General features: G+C 38.5%; 1 protein-coding gene and 1 long non-coding RNA gene across 2 annotated transcripts in view; both read left to right on the top strand.

The window, feature by feature from the left end:
- LOC101743430 (facilitated trehalose transporter Tret1) overlaps positions 1-26,375 on the top strand; it is a 121,918-nt gene that overhangs the window by 71,292 nt on the left and 24,251 nt on the right. Inside the window, exons 2-3 of the mRNA XM_004933474.5 lie at positions 10,877-11,056; positions 21,931-22,090. Coding sequence (XP_004933531.2) covers positions 10,952-11,056; positions 21,931-22,090 — 265 coding nt within the window. The 5' untranslated portion in view covers positions 10,877-10,951. The remainder of the gene's footprint in view (positions 1-10,876; positions 11,057-21,930; positions 22,091-26,375) is intronic.
- Positions 20,542-21,511, top strand: LOC101743570 (uncharacterized). Its single transcript, XR_210095.5, has 2 exons — positions 20,542-20,850; positions 21,280-21,511. It is a non-coding gene; the product is annotated as an uncharacterized LOC101743570 (long non-coding RNA).

Here is a 26,375-nt window from a genome sequence, read left to right as displayed (position 1 = left end):
TATTTCTACCGTGAAGCAGTAATGCGTTTCGGTTTGAAGGGTGGGGCAGCCGTTATAACTATACTGAGACCTTAGAACTCATATGTCAAGGTGGGTGGCGCATTTACGTTGCAGATGTCTATGGGCTCCAGTAACCATTTAACACCAGGTGAGCTGTGAGCTCGTCCACCCGTCAAAGCAATAAAAAAAAAAACTATTTTACGTTCAGAAAATTATCGGAAAGCGATATCGTATCGTGTAAATAGACGCATAAAAAAAACACCATCGATACATGTATAGTAATTTGTGTTCGCGTATCGCTTCGATCGAGAGAATGTACTTAAAATCGTTTTGCGATAAAAGCGATACATAATAAACCCTATGTACATATATATAACATCGCTCATATACAGATCGATTCTATATCTCATCAACCGAATGATCATTGTTCTTTTTTTTTTTTATGGTTGATAGATTACTGGTGGCCCGGAGGCCTTTCCAGCTTCACCAGGACAGGTGGGCGAGCAAAGGCTCAGCCAGGAGGGGTGGGATTTGCTAACAACTGCCCAAGCGCCTCCGAAGGAGACCTAACAACTCAAGAGCAGTTGCTTCGCGAATGAATCTACTACCGGATCGGAATCGCGACCCACTGAGAAGATCCGGCGAGAAACTCAGCGGGCTGATGCATGGGTTAGGCTGCACGTCGACCTCTTTGTCGAGTTCGACGAGTACGGTTACCGCGTGTTACTTATAATATTTTGTATTCAAGTTTAACAATGTTTGCTATGTGTATGTGCATTACTATAATTCTCATGTTGTATTTGTTATTTTAGTTATGTGTTATTTGTTCTACACACACTCATCACTTTTAATTATTATTCTCATAATCCTCTCGCAGGTCTGATGGAAGAGATTTCTTAAAGAAATAAGCAGCGCCTTTGTACATAATTTTCCTATTACTCTGTACTATGTATTCTTTTCTGTGTGTACATAAAAAAAAAATAAAAAAAAAATCGATATGAGTTTTAATATGTTTTTATCTTTATTTTAAGAAGCCATGTATCTTTCTCCTTGCGTTGACAATTACGAACCCAAAGAAAATTAAATCTTAATTGTTATTAAAGTATATTATATACATTAATACGTGAGGCAAAAACTTTTTACCTTTTTATATTAATATTGTTTGAATATCATTTGTCTATAGTGTAGCCTTGGCGAAATCTATGATTATAGAACCATAATAATGCTCAAATATCTAATTTAACATAATTATGGTCGTATTTCGATCACTGGGCGACCACTAGTTAAAATAATTCAATTAATTTATAAAATTACTACGACAGACAGATCGTAATATTTCTAAAACTAAGTAATTGCTCTGAAACACTTAAGGAATAATATCCTATATTTAATGTTTTGTATTATTCATAAATAAGTGAACACAATTATTATTTTCAGCGCTGCTTTTTCAATCCATTTTCTTTTTAATACGCCTTTATTAGCTTCAGACGTGTGTATCTTTTTTTCGTTTGGTAGTGATGGATTTATGAGTTTATAGCCAATTACAAAAAAAAAAAAAACTTATACTACAAAGAGGATTAGTATCTAATTCACGATTTGGCCCAGACGCGTGCTTTACAAAGAGAATCTCTAAATCTCTCCATCAAAGCCGTTTCGGGAACACGCCGCTGCGTTTAATGACTAATTTAAACGTTGATTTAATTAATTTGAAGTTTTACGATCGCTTAGATTGACACTTAATGCGGATGTTGGATGTCCATCGTGAATATATTCCATACTAGCAGCTCGCTCCGGCTCCGGTCGGGTCTTTAACAAAAAATTCATCGATATTTGATGTTGTTTTATTTTTTTAAATAAAAGAACACTTATTGTGGCATATCTATAATAGTTAGACATATACTGTCGCGACATTTTTTGTAGATATTAAGGTGTTCTACAAAGTCATAGTACATTGTTTTATTCTATCATCAATAGTTTTCGCAGGGCACGCGATGTAGAGAATACTTTAGGTAATTTTTTTACACGTTGGGTTACATTATTGGAATTTTTGTAAGGATCCTTAATTTTTTTCATATCGGTTCAGTAGTTTCGGAGGCTATTCAATACTAACAAACAAACAAATCTTTCCTCTTTATAATATTAGCATAGATTATCTTGCCTTGTAAGAGATGAGTAAACATTTTTGAAACTCCAAGGCTAAAAATATACCTGTTAAAAAAAGGCTCTTTGAATAAATTTCAATTGTATGCTATCTATATTTGGCTCTTTTGATTGACAAGGTTGCCGAACTAAACAATAAAAAAAAATTGTTTTTTCGTTTCTTCTACTGATTAATATATTAGATATTACAATACAAGAGAATACCAAATATTATAACTATAGATAATATAAAAACAAGATACATATAAATAAAATTATTGAATTGTCATAGGTCTTTTTCCTACCTATGCTGATAGCCTTGAGAGGCTATTTCAGCTTCTCCTTGACGTGTAGGTGAGCTCACGGGGCTCAAGCTGGAGTGTTGCTAACACTGACCCTAGCTAGAGCAGTGCTTCGCAGAATCTACCACCGAATCGGAAACGCGACCCACTGAGAAGATCAGGCGAGAAACTTAGTGGGCTGTGTCAATGGGTTAATTTAATCGTCGAGCCCTTCGTCGCAAGCGACGGGTTCGGCAAGGACGGTGCCCGGTGGTTGAGGTACCTAAGAGCACCGTTAATGGATCGGAAGGATCCGTAATGATATGTTTAGGGCTTAGGTCATAGATACGTGTTCAAATTTTCATGTCAAGCGACCGTCTTCAAGTCAGTTAAAATTGTTTCTAAAGATTCCATCACATAATAATAATAATAATGTTTTTATTGCGAGTAACCATGACTCATACAAATTGTTAGTAAGACTTAGACCTATGTTAGCAGTTATATTTACATCACAATGAATTACTGTCGTAACATCCCATGGGAGATGGCACCACAGCGACCCATGTATACACAGTCCAGCCTGCTTGCGATCATGCTCAGGATACTGTTGGAGCTGGCCCTCACTCTGCTTACCAGAGACGCACACCTCTTACGCATGGTAGCGTAAAAACAATCTATGTGCGCGTCTGCAAACATCCCTGATGCGCTACAAAAGCGGGGCAGCACCACCAGCACCCTAAACGCGTTATTATATTGAACACGGAGAGCGTTGTACGATCTTTGAGTATATCCAGCCCACAAGCTGCACGTGTAAAAGTTAGTACAGTAGGCCCTAAAGAGATAAGTGAGTCGTCTATTATCAAAGGTGGCAATCTGTGCATTTGGACAAAAAAATGTTATCGATATGTCAATACAGATTGATTTGAATATAATTGTCTCCTTCAAAGAATACGGTTCAAAACCTGAATTAAATAAATGTTAATACTTAACCTGTTATTTATCTAAGATGTCGTTCAGAAGAGTTTTGTGACTGCCAATGGAATACAAAGTCAATAATTCGTTTTTCTGATTTACCAATAATTGTCCAAAAGTCACATTGCCGGCTTTGATAATAGTCGACTCAAGTATAGATGCCAGTCATGCTATTTTAAGCGTTTTAAAATAACACGTTATTTTTTATTAACGTTAAAAGCATTTTAGGAATTGTCACCCGATTTACAATTATTTTAGATTTAAGATTTCACTTACACTTACAGTTCTATTTTAGTTAGGAATCGTGTCGCTGTCCGGTGGCGGCCAAGAATAGAGAAATCGTACAATGCGTACAGTATACGGTACTCTTATGACAATTGGCACTGAAGAATGTTTTTCTTATTACGTCAGATGATTAGAAGAAACTGTGTCTCGCTTCTTCTCTCTTACTCTCTCTCTCTTTCTCTGTCTCTCTTCCTGTTAAGTCTATAGCCATAGATAGCGCAAGATGTTTGTCGACCCCGTCTTGAAATCTGCAGTCGTAGTCTGAATTACTGGTGGTAGGACCTCTTGTGAGTCCGCACGGGTAGGTACCACCACCCTGCCTATTTCTGCCGTGAAACAGTAATGCGTTTCGGCTTGAAGGGTGGGGTAGCCGTTGTAACTATATTGAGAACTTAGAACTTATATCTCAAGGTGGGTGGCGCATTTACGTTGTAGATGTCTATGGGCTCCAGTAACCACTTAACACCAGGTGGGCTGTGAGCTCGTCCAACCATCTAAGCAATAAAAAAAAAATTGAATTAAACTTTTATGCCCAGTGGTGAGCTGCCTTCAATTTTACCACCACCGCTACCAGTTACGAACGGTTATGTGGATTTTCGTACCGAGGCGGAAGATTGTTTCGATTTTCAACAGAAGGTTATTGACAGCTGTCAATACAGTATAAGCTTAGATCTCAAAGCGTCTCAAAGCGTGTTTTTTTTTTTTATTGCCCTTGTAGGCAGACGAGCATACGGCCCACCTGATGGTCAGTGGTTACCGTCGCCCATGGACTTCAGCAATGCCAGGGGCAGAGCCAAGCCGCTGCCTACCGCTTAATACTCTCCACAAGCCTCGTTTGAAGAAGGACATGTCATAGCATAGTGTCTCAAAACGTTGAACGTATTGCCATGTTTATGTCACGGCCTCGAGTGACAAGAAAATTCCGTGAACCCGACCTCAAAATTCCATTTACGCAACAAGTATTATTATTGAACCATTTAACGCTAAAAACAAATGTAGGAAGTGAACAATAAACAATGTATTTATTTTTATATAACTACCTTGTAAACTCGAAATAAAAACATCATTGACCTAAATTTTCGTGGGAATTAAATAAACTTCACATTCCACTAAAATATATAATATGCAAGCTAACGTAAGTCGGTCGTCTTGACAGATTATAGTAAATACGTTTTCCAGGATACAATGAAATTGATGTAAGTTTTTTCAAAGCTAAAATGTTTTAAAAATGGAGTAGTTGTGAATGTATTTTTGTTTTAATTTAATCTTTATTTTAATTGAATTTTTGGCGGACAAGCAGTTTTTACTGGTGGTAGGACTTCTTGTGAGTCCGCGCGGGTGGGTACCAACACCCTGCCTGTTTCTGCCGTGACTTGAGACCTTAGAACTTGTATCTCAAGATGGGTGGCGCATTTACGTTGTGGATGTCTATAGGCTCCAGTAACCACTTAACACCAGGTGGGCTGTGAGCTCGACCACGCATCTAAGCAATAAAAAAAATGCTGTTTCTCAGATAGTGGTAATTAAAATTGGTTAACCACACATTAATGAACGCAATACACTAATAGAGACATTAGACCGTCCCATTAAATTGTTTTAATGGAGTGATAGCTTAGACCGCTCACATGGTAGATTCGAAATAACAGTTTTTACTTTATTACACTAACTGATTTGTACTTACATGGGCAGAGTTAACGACCGAATAACTCTCTGACCAGTTTACTTACCACACAATAATATATATAATTGCTTAAATGGATGGACGAATTCACGACCCGCCTGGTGTTAAATGATTACTGAAGCCCATAGACATCTATAAAGTAAATGCCGCCACTCACCTTGAGATATGAGTTCTAAGGTCTCAGTATAGTTACAACGGTTGCCCCACCCTTCAAACCGAAACGCATTACTGTTTCACGGCAGAAATAGGCAGGGTGATGGTACCTACCCGTGCGGACTCACAAAACGTCCTACCTAGTAATTACGAAAATTATAATTTTGCGGGTTTGATTTTTATTATACCATTTTATTCTTTCACCTTCCTCTACCTTCATAGTGTATTCTTGAAAGTGGAACGAATTGTTACTACCCGGTAGAAAAAAGTCGGACGCCGGTACATAGCCGTGACACACAAAAAGCGTTTTAAAAACAATGTTAACAAAATAAACCGCCAAGCTACGCGATAACATATCTTTTCGAACATTGAATGTAACACATACCTTAAATCATACGTCAATACCGGCCGACTCTTTAAATAGGCAAAGTTGTTAAAACCTAGAACTAGTATAAATATCTTTTGTTTTTCATTTCATTTTCCTGTGACGTGTTCTCGTGAGAGTTGTTTTGAAAATAACCCCACACGAGGAATTGTATTTATTATTAGTAGTTTGATAAAATAAATGCATTTGTTATTTCCATGGTTAAACATCTTTACCCCACACGCACGCATTATAATGGCCATATCAAGAACGATATATTATAAGATATAGGCAAAAAAGTTACAATAAGCATTATGTTTTAATTCATAAACCATAAAGAAAGAAATACACATAAGCTTTCTGAATAATTGGTTCACAAACGTTGAGAAACTAAACTTCTATAACAGTTTTCTTTATTATCAACATACAATAAAATGCATTCGTTTTCTCTCATAACCTCATCAATATAATTAGTTCACTGTGGGACGCCAATCTATATATTAATACGTGAAGCAAAAACTTTGTATCCCTTTTTACGAAAATTGCGCGAACCGAAGAGTATGAAATTTTCCACACTTATAGAGAATATAGAGAAGAAGTGCACAATGCTAATTTTTTTTTTTAAAGAATGCTTATAAGATACATTAAATCAATAAAGAAAACATTACACACACTACATACCAGGTATTTGACGCACACACGCATGCATACTATTTATTGTCAAACTTTTGTTCTTGACGTCTGTTGTCAAATTGAGAATACATTAAATATTGTTTGTCTTTGTTAATATTTTTTATAGTGTAGTCTTGGCGAAATTTGTGATTATAAAAGTATAAAATACAATCATAAAAGTGTACAAACTTACAATTCCAATTAATTATATTCGAATTTCGACTTCTGCGGGACCACTAGTAATATCAATTGGACATGACGCGCTGAACATATTTTGAACTTTGTTTGTTCGTCATTAGTTATCCTAAGATTACGTATTTTTGCTGAAAATTAGATATAATGGTGTTAGGACTCATTATAATAGGTTTTTCCATTTTGAAGTGTATGAACGCAATTGATTAATTTTAATTTCATTAGTCTTCATGTTACTTTATGTGTTTGGAGCTTGATTCACTCTTAAAATGTTTAAAAAAAGTCAAAAAACATATATTATATATATTTTAATTTTTCGGCTACAAAAACTCAGCAAGCAAAACCTGAAACTGAATATAGTCTAGTTCCAGTACCCAAGGCAGTCTGTATCAACAATGCCAACGTTAGAAGTTGACATAGTGATTTTCTTAAGTTTTTTTGCCAAAGAACAGCGTATGTGAAATTCTCAAGATAATCTTTTGTGAAGACAGTGTGTTAATTGTTTTGCGCCAACAAAGGGATTCCTGATTGATACGCGATTATCGCCTTTAATTGTTCGCACGAAGCACAAACCCGAATCTGACAAGCAACAACTGAAAACACATAAGTATAATAGTAAGTCCGACATCTTAGATCAGTAATGTAGACCTATTATAGGTTCTGGCCGTGCCGATTTAAGTAATTAAAAAAAAAAACCTTTCGTAAATTTTGTGTGTTAATAATTATAATAATCGTTTTTACCATCACACCGCCCGCCACCGGAGTAGAGTTCATCCATACTACCTGGAGCCATTGCGGTCATCCACAGTGCGTTTCCAGAGATCTTTTTTGCCACGTACCATCGGGCTTTGGAATGAGCTCCCCTCCACGGTGTTTCCCGAGCGCTATGACATGTCCTTCTTCAAACTAGACTTGTGGAGAGTACTTAACGGTAGGCAGCGGTTTGCGCTCGAATCCGGTGTCAGAGTTTCAATATTTGTGATTTAAAGCTTAGCTTCAACTCTGATATCCATTTACTCTGCTACTCAACTGGTCTCCAGATCAGTTAGTATTACACTAGATACATTTGTCAAAGTGCGCCCAAAGCGTCATCAGTGATAATTCCTGCACACGCATACATTTTTATTTTTTGAAGTGAAACTTCTTTAGAATCGTTGTGATTTCAAGCTCGATGAAACGAAAAAATAAGTCCATAGAGACACAAACACATAAATGTATAGGATTCAGCCGGCGAGAGAACGAGATAGAACACATTAGACGTTCTCGGTCTCCTCTTTGTGCGACTCTTCGTAGCATCCCCACTATCATCTACTAAACAATGTCCATATGTATGCTCCTGTGTAGTGGGATAGTCAGTATATCTATATCTTATTTATAAGTTTCACTTCTACCGTGTGTGACTTGCACACACACACACACACACACTTTTTTTGTTTATTAATTTAATGTCACCCGTCACTGAAATGAGCACTTGATATAATTCAGTTGATAAGCGAACCGGAGCAGCGACGGCTGATGAATTATGAGTTTAACCGTGCGTCCGTGATAAATGTATTATAAATTGTACATGAGAGATGATCGTTTTTTTCCTATTGCATAGACAGGAAAGAACGGCTTGTAGTTGGAGTAGCCTTTTAGGCTACTAAAACTCCTTGGGCCCGCTGTCTACTCCCAACATCGGCAGATCCTCAAGTCCCACATATACCGCGCGTCCCCTTTGATGTGGGGACCTCGTAGGAAGTTCGGCCACTTCTCTATGCCACTCGTCTAGCAGCGTGTTAATAGTTATTTTCAGAAACATCTCAGAAGTGTTAATATTAGCACTATATTAACACGCCTATAATAGCTACTTAATCAAAATAAGATCAGAATACTTTATTAGTCCAAAGCGTGCTATTACAGAATAAACTCACTCTCTGTACTCCATTCGATAGGAAATTTCATATCATTTTTTGTAACAGCCTTTTTTTTTTTGGTCAGGAGGAAATCGCCGGACTCCCGCCCTCCACTGGGGATGGAGGGCGGGGCATGTCGGAGTTGATCCGACTTAAGCCTCCTGTTGCTCAACAACCAGCATCCAAACCTCGCATGAGACAGAACTCATGAAAAGGCAAAGGGGGGAAAGTGAAGCGTTTAGTGCGGAGCACATCTCTCCCATCACCCTCCCCCTCGGGACGCCGGACTGGCGGTCGTCGGCGTCACGACCACCAGTCCTCTCGGTATTGTAACAGCCTACCTTGAAATCACTGTCTCTGAATGTAATCTGGGGTATATGGTTATCATACACATCACAACGAACCAACCCCTCCTGGCTGAGCCTTTGCTCGCCCACCTGTCCTGCTGTCCTGGTGAATATTTCAATCATAAAAAAAAACAACAATAAATTGGACAATGATGACGGCTGCCGGATCCTTCAAATCGGAATGCTTCGTCGTAGAGATACAGTTGTACTTTTTATTTATTTATTGCTTAGATAGGTGGACGAGCTAACGGCCCACCTGGCGTCAAGTGGTTACCGGAACCCATAGACATCTACAACGTAAATACGCCACCCACCTTGATATATAAGTTCTAAGATCTCAGTATAGTTACAACGGCTGCCCCACCCTTCAAACCGAAACGCATTACTGCTTCACGGCAGAACTAGGCAGGGCGGTGGTATTCCTTCATCGTGGACCAGTGCTGTGCTTGCGAGGCTCACAAGATGCCACTATTACGCAATGCCCCATTGGATTTTCGTTACACCACTATTATCGTCATCTAGGAAGTCATTCGTGAATATATGCTTCATTGAAAAAGAATTAGTAGTTGCCTGAGGTATTTAAACATCTTAGGCTTCTGTGATTTCAAGGTAGGCTGTTACAATACCGAGAGGACTGGTGGTCGTGACGCCGACGACCGCCAGTCCGGCGTCCCGAGGGGGAGGGTGATGGGAGAGATGTGCTCCGCACTAAACGCTTCACTTTCCCCCCTTTGCCTTTTCATGAGTTCTGTCTCATGCGAGGTTTGGATGCTGGTTGTTGAGCAACAGGAGGCTTAAGTCGGATCAACTCCGACATGCCCCGCCCTCCATCCCCAGTGGAGGGCGGGAGTCCGGCGATTTCCTCCTGACCAAAAAAAAAAAGGCTGTTACAAAAAATGATATGAAATTTCCTATCGAATGGAGTACAGAGAGTGAGTTTATTCTGTAATAGCACGCTTTGGACTAATAAAGTATTCTGATCTTATTTTGATTAAGTAACTATTATAGGCGGGTTAATATAGTGCTAATATCAACACTTCTGAGATGTTTCTGAAAATAACTATTTACACGTTGCTAGACGAGTGGCATTAGAGAAGTGGCCGAACCTCCTACGAGGTCCCCACGTCTAAGGGGACGCGCGGGGCATGTGGGACTTGACGATCTGCTGATGTTGGGAGTAGACAGCGGGCCCAAGGAGTTTTAGTAGCCTAAAAGGCTACTCCAACTACGTACGGCTTAGTAGATGAGCTTACGGAACTTAACCTGAGAGAATTTTCTAACACCAGCCCAAACAAAAGCAGTGCTTTACCTTGTCTACCACAGGACCAGAATCGCTAGCCAATGAGAAGATCTCATAGAATAATCTTAGGGCGACGGCGGCTTTGAGTTGCTCCATTGTCTGGGTTAGGTATATAGTTAGAAGACAAAGATAGTTCTTAATACCGCCTTCAAAACACTTCATTACGGATCCTCTCGATCGATTAACGCTGCCTTTAGGTACCACAAGCACCAGTCACCGTCCTTGTCGAACCCGTCGCTTGCGACGAAGGGCTCGACGAGCGAATTAAATCATTGACACAGCCCACTGAGTTTCTTGCCGAATCTTCTTGGTGAGTCGCGTTTCCGATCCGGCGGCAGATTCTGCGAAGCACTGCTCTTGCTAGGGCCAGTGTTAGCAGCACTCCGGTTTGATCCCCGTGAGCTCACCTACATGCTAGGGCGAAGCTGAAATAGCCTCTCAAGGCTATCAGCATAGGTAGGAATTAAATAACTGCCAACGTACAGCAGAAGTCATATCACGACAAATGGACCCATTAACACTAAAACGTGGCCCGGATTCGATAGACCTAAACGTAATGTAACATCTTTATTTATTTCGGTATTTTTTGTTCCAGATTAAAACAAAACATCGTAAAACCGCACGACGCTTCAAAAAACACATTAGAAAGTTTCTCAATTAAAGCTTTCACATGTGCGAGAATAATCCTGTCAGCGAGAAGATGACGAATATCACTCCGGAGACGAGGATCATGATGATCAGGTCGCCGGATGGAAGAAACCGGTATATGCGTCAGGTCGGTATGAAAATTCCCTATTGGTCTAGACTGGACAGAGCCTTGATCTTTTTTAATATGAGAGCTAAGTCAACCAGAATGTTTATTGGTTAAAAATCGATAATTGTCTTCTTCTACTCTTGTCCACCCAAAGCCGAGTGCAGGTCTCTTCAAAAGCACCCCATTCTTTTCGGTCTCTTGCCTTTTGCGTCTAGTCCCTACCACTTTACCAGGTCATCGGGTAAAATAAAGAATTAATTTTAAATAAATGACAACTTAGGTTATAAAATCTAAAGAGCGAAGTCAAACAGTAAGCCCCATTAACAATTAGTTACATATTTTTTATTATTTTGATACTGGTCACGATCTTAGGGGTGGAGTTATAAAATTATTGTTTCGTTAGGACTTTTTGGCGGGAACCCGAGGAGTGAAGTTGTGTGCCTTGTTTTATTTTGTTTATTTAGTGTTTCTTCAGGTTTTAATGTCTAATAACGGTGGTTTATTAACTGTTTAATATCAGTGAAATTGCACAAATGTGACAAAACGAAACATAGCCGCTGGACGTAGCTTCTCGAGATCCTCCAAAAAGCCCACTGAAAAAGTCTCAGTTAATAATCACCATTTTACTGAGATTATATTTCATTCTATATCATCTCATCTCCTTTCATTAAATTTTATCTCAGTTGATTAATGTCTCAAATTAATAACATTAATTTCATTTTACTCCATATTATCATTTTTCATAAAAGTAAGAATATAAATTAAAATAAGACTTGACCTAAATAAAGGTCTTAGTTACCAGGTCATAAAATCCCTAAAAAAAATTGTTTCGTCATTGGTTCTTGATGCAAATTTTCATGATAATCGAACGTCTTGAAGTCGATGAAAATGACGTTCAAAGATTGCAAAATTGTGTTACATACAAACAAACATACAAAAAACGAATAAATGGGTTTTAAAAAGACCTAGTCAACGTAAGTTAGCCCCAGAACCGGCCTGGAAGATGGAGCACCACTATATAAGTGGTGCTCCATCTTCTAATTGTCCCAACCTTGAAACCGGAACACCATATTGTTTTTCGGCCGAATTAGCCCCGTACGCATGGCGAGATCGCAACACTTGTACATGTACCACGATCTCACTGTCGTACAGACGAAACACCTTACAACGCTCAATTCATTCGGGAAACAGTATCGAGATCTAAGAATCAATTGGGGATCAGTTTACATGACATGCTTCTTCATTAAGCTAATAGAGGAATCTTAGGGACTTGATTGGAGATCGAATGACTTCTAGAACTTTCGCCGAAGAAATCTGCGCAACAAAACCGCTTAAGGCACTAACCTTTGGATAATTTTTCGATCATAACATAACGTTTACACGGTACATATACTAATTAGATAGAAGACTAATAAGGAAGATAGAAGAAGAAAACATTGCACAAAATAAAACTGATATTGTTTTACGAAAAGCTCATTCAGTTATATCATACTATATGTCGGAGACGGTCATTAGTTTGGTACGATCTTTTTTTATCCTACCTATGCTGATAGCTTTTAGAGGCTATTTCAGCCTAGCGAGTAGGTGAGCTTAACGGGACTCAAAGTGGAAGTGTTGCTAGCACTGGCCCTAGAAAGAGCAGTCATCATCATCAGCCTATAGCAGCCCACTGCCGGACATAGGCCTCTCCAATTGTTCGCCACTGAGCACGATCCTCGGTTTCTCTCAGAAAGAGCAGTGCTTTGCAGAATCTACGACCGGATCAGAAATGCGACCTACTGAGAAGATCCGGCGAAAAACGATAGAATCCGAAATGGCAGAACCGATTTCAAGGCATTTTGAGATGTGAGTCCGTAAAGTTTGGTAGCGAAAGTGTCAATGTCTAATCAAAGATCTAATCTAAATCTAAGCGAGCTGGTCTTGACTAGTCTGCCATTAGAACTAAGCCTCGGGGCTTTAGAAACAAAAATTGGCTTCAATTTGAAACGTCGCTTAGCTAAAGTAGATAGAGAATGAGGTTACTTATGAGTCTGAAATGTATAATTAAACTAGAATCACCTAGTTAACTTGTTTGGAGGACTAAATTATGTCTTATAAATACTTAGATGGGTAGACGAGCTCATAGCCCACCTGGTGTTAAGCGGTTACTGGAGCCCATAGACATTTACAACGTAAATGCGCTACCTACCTTGAGATATACGTTCTAAAATCTCAGTATAGTTACAACGGCTGCCCCATCCTTCAAAGCGAAACGCATTACTGCTTCACGGCAGAAATAGGCAGGGCGGTGGTACTTACCCGTGCGGACACACAAGAGGTCCTACCACCAGTAATAGATAAGTTCGTAATCTAAAATAAACTCGTATCGAGTGTCGTGACTAAGTTCAGATCTCACGAGCAGGTACCAATTTATTTAAGGAAATAGGTGCCTATGACGTGCTCACGAACGGTATCATAGCGAAGGTGCAACATTGCGTGATAAAAATGAAAGTCGATAAATTTATAGATTGGCGTAGTTACTAATGGTAGGGATTTCTGTAGTCAAATTTTCAACGGCAAACCTTCAATGTCCGTCTTCTATATCAACACTAAAGATTCTTCTGTAGATTTTCTTGCTTACGTATTCGTTAATTCATGTTTTTTTTTTTTTTTTTTATTGTTTAGGTGTGTGGACGAGCTCACAGCCCACCTGGTGTTAAGTGGTTACTGGAGCTCATAGACATCTACAACGTAAATGCGCCACACACCTTGAGATATAGTTCTAAGGTCTCAGTATAGTCACAACGGCTGCCCCACCCTTCAAACCGAAACGCATTACTGCTTCACGGCAGAAACATTCGGGGCGGTGGTACCTACTCGTGCGGACTCACAAAAGGTCCTACCACCAGTAATTACGCAAATTATAATTTTGCGGGTTTGATTTTTATTGCACGATGTTATTCCTTCACCGTGGAAGTCAATCGTGAACATTTGCTGAGTACGTATTTCATCAGAAAAATTGGTACTCGCCAGCGGGATTCGAACACCGGTGCAACGCTCAATACGAATGCACCGGACGTCTTATCCTTTAGGCCACGACGACTTAAAATGTTGAAAATACGGCATTTTGTAACTGCACGAAATCAAAATATAGGCCTAATGATATAAGACGTATAACAGTTCTGTCGCTATTAGATCGATCAATGTTCCGAGCGCTGTAGTCTGAATGGACTGATAGTGATGTGACAAGTATTAAAATTAAATATTAAGCCAAATTATTTGAAGACGTGAGTGGGTGATTTTTAGTTTTTACATTGAATTAAGGTGTTATGTCCTTTTAAAGCTTAAATAATATTAGATCTTAAAACTCCGGGTTTAAAAGCTATTTTTAAACCCATATAATGAAGGAGTTGTGGAAGAAAAAAAATTACCACATTGAATGAAAGTGACAGGGGCACTTAACGTATTCTTTAATTTTAAATGATCCAAAGAACAATATCCTCCATATTGGTAAATATAATTTAACGTTTAAATAATAAAAATAACAGCCACAAACGCATGATATCTCACTATCTCACTTCTCACTATATATATAAAAATGAATTCCTGTTCTTTAGTCTCGTTAAAACTCGAGAACGGCTGGACCGATTTGGCTAATTTTGGTCTTGAATTATTTGTGGAAGTCCAGAGAAGGTTAAAATGGTAGATACATATGAAAATGCGGGTAATTAAATAAAAATAACAATTTTGTTTTTCCTTAGAAATGTCCCCCGTCGAACGGATCCCTTTGGTTTGTTTTAAGTTTATTTTATACAAAAGTTTAGGTCTTTTATTTATCGATATAGGCACTACGAAGTCTGCCGGGTCAGCCAGTAATATATAAAAATAACAGCCACCAACGCATAATACCTCAAAAAAGTTGTCCTTTTTCTCAAAATTAACAAATTGTATCATATCTCCTTCATCAATTCATGTCTTCATTTAACAAACCTATAGGAATATGAGCGAAGTGAACGAAGAAGAACTTAATCTGCTTCCGCCCAGATACCTAGGCGGCACTGAAAATTTCGGAAATTAACGAAGTGACACAACATTACTATTTAAAAATGTATTTATTGCTTTTCGAAGTATTCTCCGCGAAAATTGACACATTTTTCCATACGATGGAATTAATCATTGAAGCAACCATTCCATTCGGAAGTTGGGGTCTCCAAAATGGCCGTTTTGTAGGCGTCCACAACTTCTTCAGGTGATGAAAATCTCTGTCCACGCAATTTATTCTTTATTTTAGGGAAAGTATAGAAATCATTAGGGTTTAGGTCGGGGCTGTACGGCGGATGGTCTAATAATTCTATGTTTTCTTGCTCTAAAAACTCTTTTGTTCTGTGCGTGGTGTGAGAACTCGCATTGTCGTGATGGAGGATGATGCGGCAGTTGCAGTTCTCTTTACGGAGTTCAGAAACGACCTGTGGCAAACAAATGCTAGCATACCATTCTGCATTAACCGTTCTTTGTCCCTCAAGAGGAATAGTCGTAACATGGCCGGTTTTGGAGACAAACGTGGCCACCATTTTTTTTGCAACACTCCGTGAACGAACAATTTTTGTTGGCTTTAACTCGTTTTCGAACACCCAAACTCGTGACTGGTTTTTTTTTTCGGGTTCGTACGCGTATATCCAGGATTCGTCACCTGATACAATGTTGTATACAGCATTTGAGGATCCTGCGTGGAATCTTTCGAGAGTTCTGACGCACCAAGTAACGCGAGCCGCTTTTTGCTCTTCACATAGCGAATGCGGTATGCATCGGGAAAACAACTTTTTTACACCTAATTGTTCATGCAAGATTATTTGTATTTGACTCATGCCAATGTCTAAAGTTGCCTGAATTTCGCGGTATGTCACATGTCGATCTTCCTCAATCAGCTTAAGCAGAGCATCAACGTTTTCTTGGGTGACTGCAGTTTTTAGACGACCTTGACGGGGATCATCACTGAGCTTGACACGTCCACGTTGAAACTCAGCAAACCAGCGATAAATTATGCTTTTGGATGAGGCTTCATCACCAAATGCAGAAATCATCCGGTCAACACATTGTTTTTGTGTTAAACCACTTCGAAAGTCATAATAAATCATCGCTCTTGAATTTTCTCGAGTCAAGTCCATTTTCTCAACGACTAAACAAATTTGACAAAACCTCGTGACAAGACCGAGAATCTTTTTTTAAATAAATAAATGGTATTCGATTTTTAAAACCAAGGAGTTTTCAATTAAAAAGATTTTAATATGACAGGAACAGTGGAAATATTCCATTCCCGATACTTTTAGTGCAGCCCTCGTATCACCACTCAGCCTATTTCGTTTTCACAATAATACATCTCGAACATTAAATATGAATAAAAAAGTTTTTATCGATATCGATAAATTTATTACGTTACAAACCCTCGTCGTTCACGCGGACGGAACTAAAAATATATAGATTCGTACGCCCAGCACCCAATAGTAGGTAGTGTTGCAATCGTAATTTATCGATTTTCCCAATTGATTCGTGAAATTTATTCGGAGATAGTTATTAGTGAAATAAACGTATTAATTTATGACTTTGATCCGATTTCGTATGATTTGATTAACGGTCGGACATTAATATGTCCATTGTGAATCGCAACGAATGATCATGATTGATAATCGATTTTATATTTAATGTGAACGTTTGTGGGTGTTCCATTTTTTCTACTTCTCGATCTATGTCGTTTATATTAATCGACAATCATTACTTAACGTATTTTTAACTAGCGACCCGCCCTCGCTTCGCTTCGGAAACTGTAATTTAGTATTGATTTCTCCACTATTTAATGGATGTTATTATACTTTTTTTTTTATTGCTAGATGGGTGGACGAGCTCACAGCCCACCCGGTGTTAAGTGGTTACTGCAGCCCATAGACATCCACAACGTAAATGCGCCACCCACCTTGAGATATAACTTCTAAGGTCTCAGTATAGTTTCAACGGCTGCCCCACCCTTCAAACCGAAGCGCATTACTGCTTCACGGCAGAAATGGGCAGGGTGGTACCCACCCGCGCGGACTCACAAGAGGTCCTACCACCAGTAAAGTACATATAAAGCTTCCTCTTCAATCACTCTATCTATTAAAAAAAATACGCATCAAAATCAGTTAGATCCATCTTTAATTTTAAAGATTTAAGCATACATAGGGATAAAGGGACAGAGAAAGCGACTGCTTTATAATATGTAGTGATAGTACAGAAGGTTAAGAAATAAATTAACAAATCTGATATTAAGTAGTAACCGAAGCCTATAGAGTTCACAACGTGAATGCCGACGATGTAAGCTCGAAGTCTCAAGTGTAACTGCTTAAAGGCCATCATACCCGATCCTGCCGATCCTGTAGACAGAATGGTAAATAGTCGACGTCCAAAACACGCCATTACGGATCTTCCCGATCCATTAACGATGCTTTTAGGTACCACAAGCACCGGTCACCGTCCTCGTCGAACCCGTCGCTTGCGACGAAGGGCTCGACGAGCGAATTAACCCACAGACACAGCCTACTGAGTTTCTCGCCGGATCTTCTCAGTGGGTCGCGTTTCCGATCCGGTGGTAGATTCTGCGAAGCACTGCTCTTGCTAGGGCCAGTGTTAGCAACAATCCGGTTTGAGCCCCGTGAGCTTACCTACATGTTAGGGCGAAGCTGAAATAGTCTCTCAAGGCTATCAGCATAGGTAGGAAAAAAAGGCAGTTCCAGTACAAACTGGTTACTACTTCGATGCGAAAACAGTGATGGTGCTACCTATCCGTGTGGGCTTCCAATACGCCTTATAACAAACAGTAAGAGCGACACGCAGTGTAGGCAGCGGCTTGGCTCTGCCCCGGGCATTGCTGATGTCCATGAGTGAAAATAACAACTTTTTTTTATAATTGGAACGAAGTTCCTTATCGCGCGTTCTGAAAGGGGGCTAGACGGAAAAAATTCTTACGAAAAGTTGTCACGACACTTTTTATTTTTAGAGATACTACTGCCATCTATCAATTTTTATGGGAACAACTTAGACTGTTGAAATTATGGAATGAGTTTTTTTTTTTTTTTTTTTTTTATGATTGAAAGTTTACTGGTGGCCCGAAGGCCTTTCCAGTTTCACCAGGACAGGTGGGCGAGCAAAGGCTCAGCCAAGAGGGGTGGGATTTGCTAACAACTGCCCGAGCGCCTCCGAAGGAGACCTAACAACTCAAGAGCAATTGTTTCGCGAATGAATCTACTACCGGATCGGAATCGCGACCCGCTGAGAAGATCCGGCGAGAAACTCAGCGGGCTGATGCATGGGTTAGGTTGCACGTCGACCTCTTTGTCGAGTTCGACGAGTACGGTTACCGGGGTCCCTAAGCCTGCCCCTAGTATTAGAGCTGAAGGCATCTAACGCAAAGGTTATTGGATCTGATGGATCCGTAAGGACGTGTCTAGGGCGTCGACGGTGACTGGCTCCTGCATGATCAGGATTCGGGGAGTAGTCAGCGGCGGCAACGATAAGGCGATTATCATGACGCATAGCCTTATCGAAGTATCGTTCCGACGCTGACTTCATGTATTTCCGAATTGATTCGATGCCCAGGTCGTCGTGTAGGTCAACGTTCCTCACGAACCACGGAGCCCCGACAGCTAACCTGCAAAAGCGGGATTGTAGGGATTGGAGGGTGTCTATGTGTGTGCGGGCCGCGTGAGCGAACACCACACTCGCGTAAGTCATGACGGGCCTTATGCAAGTTTTGTAAAGTGTCACCTTGTTCCGAAGGGACATTTTACTCCGCTTACAGATCATGGGGTAGAGTCTACCGAGAATAAACGCGGCACGGTCACGGACTGATTTTATATGCGGGTGGAATGTCATCGATGCATCCAGGGTAACGCCCAGGTACTTGACCTTCCTGGCCCAGGGTATGGGTTGTCTAAAGAGAGTAATCGGGGGTGTAATGGAATGAGTGCAACAGTTACTAACGCATCTAACATCTGTATTATATTATAATATGATGAATATTTATTTTTGATAAATCATTGTGAATAAAATGAAGTTGATAATGTAGTTTTTTTATTGTTATCAATAAAAAATGTATACCTGAATAATTTTTTTCTTTATACCTCGAATATAACTTAAAAGTAATATTTTTATAATAAGGAAATTCGTTCCTGTCCGGTGTCCCATGACACCACACATCCTTTTTTTTTTATAGCATAGATGGGTGGATGGGCTCACAGCCCACCTGGTGTTAAATGGTTACTGGAGCCCATCTAAGCAAAAGCTACATACCAAGTATATTTTTACAACGATACCGGATTCCGACCGGGAATCGAACCCGGAAATGGTGATTAGGGTCACCAGACAGACACGGTCAAATTCCTTTAAAATACGTGGTCTATATTACGATTAAATTAAAATGCCTTTATTTTGTTTTATGCTACACATGTAGTTGGCCTATTTAGTATTAAGTAGATAAAAGAGCCGGCGAACAGAACTTATTGGTGTCAGGAACTGGAGGGAGAAAGCCCTGAACAAAGCAGTCTGGAGAGACATACTGAACCAGGCTAAGGCCCACCCTGGGTTGTAAGGCCTAAGATGATGATGAACAGAATTTTCATGGGATATCCTCACCCTGAAACCACTATTTTCTTATACTTTTTTAATTTTTTTTTATTGCTTAGATGGGTGGACGAGCTCACAGCCCACCTGGTGTTAAGTGGTTACTGGAGCCCATAGACATCTACAACGTAAATGCGCCAACCACCTTGAGATATAAGTTCTAAAGTCTCAGTATAGTTACAACGGCTGCTCCACCCTTCAAACCGAAACGCATTACTGCTTCACGGCGGAAATAGGCAGGGTGGTGGTACCTACCCGTGCGGACTCACAAGAGGTCCTACCACCAGTAAACGTTTTTCCCACCCATCGAATAACAAGGATCTCATACTACTTTGAGACAGACTAATGACATGCTTTTTTGACTTTTGACATAATATGTACTAATTTGAGACACCATTAAATAACCTGACATTAAGTAACCTTTAAGACTGTTCGTATAAGTCAAAAATCGAATTACAAAATAAAAATAAAAACTTTCACCCCTCCAACAAAACATTAACGCATTTCCGTTGCCTTATCTTATCGCAACCACTATGCAACACCCCAAAAACATCGATAACAATATCGATAAACGGATGTTGCATCCGTCACATCCCTAATAGTTAAATCCGAAGGCACTGCGATAGATTGTACCGAACGGAGGTCGACGGCCGACACACTGCCATACATACAGGTCCCTAACTAACCGACCGATATCTTCAAACGAAACTGACCCTATTTATATAAAGCCTAAAGACTAAAATAGCATCTTGGATTAAAATCCCAACTCATGGAACTGTAATCTCAATGTAAAACAATCATTATTTTTATGAGCATAACCATTATTATTGCTTATAGATAAAGTTTGTATCAAAACTATTCATAACATGACAAATGAAGTGTGAATTTTGGCTTCTGACAGTGACTTTCATGAAATCAAAATTTTACAGATATCTATCAATAAGCTGAGAGTTGAGAGTGTGATTTAATTATGTCTAAACTAGAAGTCTCACAGTAGTCGAAATTCACTATAATTAATTGGAATTGTAAGTTTGTACACATACTATAATCACAAATTTCGCCAAGGCTATACTATAACTAAATATTAATAAAGACAAACAATATTTAATCTATTCTATTGAGAACAGACGTCAAGAATAAAAGTTTGACAATAAATAGTACGCATGCGTGTGTGCGTCAAATACATGGTATGTAGTGTGTGTAATGTTTTCTTTATTGATTTAATGTATCTTTTATGCATTATTTTAAAAAAATATTAGCATTGTGCACTTCTTCTCTATATTCTCTATAAATGTGGAAAATTTCATACTCCTCCGTCCGCGCAATTTTCGTAAAAAGGGATACAAAGTTTTTGCTTCACGTATTAATATATAGATTATCAATTCTTAAAGCACTCGTAGTCAAATCGAAATAATAATCAAATATTAATTTAAAGAGGCCCAACATATATATAAAATTACCATAATTAAACTAATTGGTAAGTGACAATAATAACAGAATGACTGATTCGCTGGCGTATTTAATACTCCTGCCCAATTGCCTGCCCAATTGCCGGGGTCAGTTGTGGGACTAGTGCGTTCGATTCCTAAATTTAACATATATTTATGTATTTTTAGAACGAAGTTTCTTATGGGACAATGCGGAGGCGTACCCTTACCGGGGAAAAACGTCCGTAACGTAAGATTTTTATTAGTAATGCGCACAGTGTACAAAAAATAACATATTTTTATTATATAATAATATTTTTTATAAATCATTGTGAGTAAACTAAAGTTGATAACTTTGTAAAGTAGTTTTTATTTTATTTTTATCAATAAAAAAATTCATAATAAAAAATGTATACCCGAATAATTATTTTCTTTATACCTCGAACAGAACCTAAAATTAATATTTTTATAATAAGGAACTTCGTTCCTATCCGGTGTTCCACGACACCACACACATTTTTTTTTTTTTCTTGGACGTGTAGATGAGCTCAAGGCCCACCTGGTGTTAAGTGGTTGTCGGAGCCCATAGAATGATGTCTATAATGTAAATACCGCCCACCCACTGGGACATGACTTCTAAGGTCACAGTTTTTACAGTACAACGGCTGCCCCATCCTTCAAACTGTTTTACGGAGGAAAGGTCGAACTCCAACTCAGCCCTTCTCTTTTTTCATCAGGGATCGGAACCGGCATTACAGGGTTAGTTAGTCAGCATAACGTCAGCATTGTGTCAGCATGACGTCAGCATAACGAAATTAAATTGCTTTTGTTTCCTCCCAGATCCTGGCGGCTCTTGCTGTGTCCCTTGGGCCGTTCGCAGCGGGTCTCAGTAAAGGCTACATGTCCCCAGCATTGGCGTCGATGCAGGATACAAGGATACACGATGCCTTCTCGGTTAGCGACCAACAAGCGAGTTGGATAGCTAGCCTTAGTTTATTAGGTAAGTTCTATTATTATGGATATTATGGATATATACAAAGGAGAATGAGAAAAACGTATCTGACGCGGAGTTATTACGGTCGCTTAAGCCTTGGAAATCGAAAGGGACCTAATCATGTTCTTATCTACCTGCCAGGATTCTCCATAATCTTTGTTTAACCCTTTGAGGTCCAGACTCTACACGCATTGGACATATACTTAAGTCTCACATTAGTCTTAAAACCGCAAAAGGTTAAAGAAGGACACGTACAGCGCCTAGAAAAGATGATGAAAGTTGACTTATTCCGCCAAATGAATGTGGCCAAAATTATCTCTGGAAACAATGTACTAATAACCCTCCCAAAAGACCATTTTTATTGCGCGACAGGCTAGCTAGGAGACGACACATTATCACAGATACTTATGCGATGTTTTTGTCAGCGTATCTAACTGTATTAAACGGAATCTATAAAAGTAATTTTCACAAACTTCAAGACGATTAACTTGATACTGGTGGTGGACGTTTCGTGAGTCCGCACGGGTAGGTACTATCTCCCTGCCTATTTCTGCCGTGAAGCAGTAATTCGTTTCGGTTTGAAGGGTGGGGCAGCCGTTGTAACTATACTGAGACCTTAGAACTTATATTTCAAGGTGAGTGGCGCATTTACGTTATATATGTCTGTGGGCTACGGTAACCACTTCACACCAGGTGGGTCGTGAGCTCGTCCACCCATCTAAGCAATAAAAATAAAAGTTACATTTTGACAACATATCTCACAGCATTATCTTAGATAACCAATTTAGCCAAAATGGGCCATGATTTAATCCACCCATCAAGAGCAACAGGAATATGTTCATTTACACGTTACACCATTCCAGCTACCACCCTAAGTGCAGCTTAACCCAGTTTATCGAAGTGTATGACGTGTTTATTTGATTAACGATATGATTGAGCGTTTGCATATTTTATACTGTCTGACACAATAAGGAAGAGGACTTTCTTCCGACTTCGCGAATACGGGGTGTTGCGAAACCGCATTCATATATGTAATCGAGATAATAAGGACCATTTATTGGACCTGGATGTTTATTCATCTATCTATATATATAAAAATGAATTGCTGTTCGTTAGTCTCGGCTAGGTTGGAACGGCAGGACCGATTTGGCTAATTTTGGTCTTGAATTATTTGTGGAAGTCCAGAGAAGGTTTAAAAGGTAGATAAATATCAAAATTCCTTTTGTTAGTTTTAAGTTTACTTTATACAAAAGTTTAGGTATTTTATTTATCGATTGAGGTACTACGAAGTCTGCCGGGTCAGCTAGTAAGAAATAAAAAACTTGCGAAAGCCCCTAAAACTTCCCATTTGGATGCGAACGAATATATAGCCAAAAATATATCAACGAAACCTAAATCTATCTTTCCTGCAACATATTAAAATCAACAATCATTTTACATGCTTTTTGACCGTGAAAATAAATTACTATATTTTCAAAACGCGCCTCAAAATAAAGGAAAAAATAGATACTTCTAGTGTTTTGAGCATCAACCTCTACTCCACTGCTATTTTTTTCTTATTTATAAATAAACATATTTTCATTGCCATCAATGTTAAGAAAAAGGCCGTACTTTTTATAAATCGAAGGTACCGTCGCATCAGTAATGTCAAGGATTTAGTTAATCCAGTGATTACTGATGATGAAATTCCATAAAAGCACAAAGTTATTTAAAAATTAATTACAAGCGAATTACTAGTTACCTTTAACATTTCGATTGCATCAATCATATGATTATAATCAAATTATATTCGTGAGTGAATCATTTGACAAGGCGCCGTAACGATTTCTATATTTTTTAACAATGTTCGTAATAATCTAAACTGAAAAATTAAAATGTAATGCGATGAATTGCAAAATTCGACGGTCATCTGCCTACATAGGCAATAAAAAAATCAAAAGTTGACAAAATCAGTATACTATAGATACAATAAAATTTAGACATGACAATGTCTTCAGGATTCGTTTATCTATATATTAATACGTGAAGCAAAAACTTTGTATCCCTTTTTACGAAAATTGCGCGGACGGAGGAGTATGAAATTTTCCACACTTATAGAGAATATAGAGAAGAAGTGCACAATGCTAATACTTTTTTAAAATAATGCATAAAAGATACATTAAATCAATAAAGAAAACGTTACACACACTACATACACTGTATTTGACGCACACACGCATGCACACTATTTATTGTCAAACTTTTGTTCTTGACGTCTGTGGTCAAATTGAGAATAGATTAAATATTGTTTGTCTTTATTAATATTTTTTTAATAGTGTAGCCTTGGCGAAATTTGTGATTATAGAAGTATAAAACACAATCATAATAGTGTACAAACTTACAAATCCAATTATTTATAGTCGAATTTCGACTACTGCTGGACCTCTAGTTTTACTTAATTTATCATAAACTTTATTTAAAATTTATTTAAACTTTTAAACTAAACTTTAAAATTTAAAGTTTATTTAAAAATTTTAACTTAAAACTTTATTTAAAGTTTATTTAAAAATGTAAAAAATATACCTATTACGAATATTTTTAATCTACAGCATGTAGATCTTGTTGTCATACCAGCGTCCTACATCCCGGAGCGAGGTTACAATCATCGTGCACTGAACCCTATGCAAGTCAACGGCCATACGATTGAAAAAAATAATGATTACACGCATACCAACCGACAAGTGCGTTATGTAATTTGGCGCTTTTAAAACAAGATGTCGGATTTCGTCTAAGCGTCTCCGATATATCGTCTTCTCGCATTAAAACTGTATAATCTCAAAACTTACTAATTTTACAGGAGAGTGTTTTATAGGTTTAACATGTGATATCTATACATATAAATAAAATTGGAGTGTCTGTTTGTAATATTGAAATAGCCTCTTTTTACTACATGCATATGAATATATATACGGTACATATACACCAAAATAACATTTTACAAGTTTTGTCTGTCTTGTCTGTCTGTTTGTTTGTTCCGGTTAATCTCTGGAACGGCTGGAACTTAGGCTTTACTTTTTAGACTAGCTTCGCCCCTCGGCGTCACCCGCGGTACGACGGGACATAACATCGCGGGACTCAGCTATCAATAATAAAATTTAATATTTCCGAAGCGAAACGAGGGCGGGTCGCTAGTTTTTAATATTAATCATCTTTGCAACATTTATTTTTTATCTTTTACCGGTTACATTATCTGTCTTTTAAAGTAAGATAAAATCATCTATAAATTTTCTTAATAGTCGTCAAAACATAGGTAATTTAAAAAAAAAACTAAAACTAAACTACGCTCTTTTGACAGTATTTATGAGAAAAATACTGGTGATACCAAATGGTTCCGCATATTAACTCAATTTCGAATATTTTTGGAAATTGTGCACTTTTAATGCGAAAAGACAATATATCTAACTCAAAAATAAAATTTAATACGAAATTCTACCTTGTTTAGTGTTTTTAAAGATGGATCTTTAAGTTCATGTTTCGCTGATTTCATGGTGATAGCTCCGAAAAGCTTTGTTGCAGTGAACGTCCTTAGAAAAGTCATGCGATGCTTTCTGTAGTTCTCCCATCATTTTTTATTTTTTTTATCGCAAACATCGGTGGGCGAGCTCACACCCCACCTGGTATTAAATGGTTACCGGAGACCATAGACATCTACAACGTAAATGCGCCACGCACCTTGAGATATGAGTTATAAGGTCTCAGTATAGTTACAACGGCTGCGCCACCCTTCAAACCGAAACGCATTACTGCTTCACGGTAGAAATATCCAGGGTGGTGGTACTACCGGTGCGGACTCATAAGAGGTCCTACCACCAGTAATAATTGTACCACTCCTAGGGGTCTACTAGGGCAGCTTAATTATCCAAGATATGAAACCGGCAATGGAACCGGACAATCTGGTCTTCACTGTCTTATTTAATCAATCATCTTCACCAGTTCATATCTCAATAAAGATCCGATTGTTGGCCTACAATTGGCTGGTATTCATGGTATTTTAATTGGTACATATGGGTGAGTGGTTACCATCGCTTATAAACGTCAGAATTGTTGTCCACAGTGAAGTCGCTGCCTACCGTTAACTACTTTCCGAAAACGTCATTCAGAAAAAAAAAACATATCACAACGCTCATGAAACAACGCGAAGGAAATAATAATAATAATAATAAATAAAAATCATTTATTGCCTTTCACATCACAGAAAATAAAATGAAATACAAATAAAAGAAAAGAAAAAAAAGAGAAAAGGGCAAAAGGA

The sequence above is a fragment of the Bombyx mori genome, chromosome 28 (genome assembly GCF_030269925.1).
Source record: "Bombyx mori chromosome 28, ASM3026992v2".
In the NCBI taxonomy this organism is placed as follows: domain Eukaryota; kingdom Metazoa; phylum Arthropoda; class Insecta; order Lepidoptera; family Bombycidae; genus Bombyx; species Bombyx mori.
This window is presented reverse-complemented; position numbering and strand designations above follow the sequence as displayed.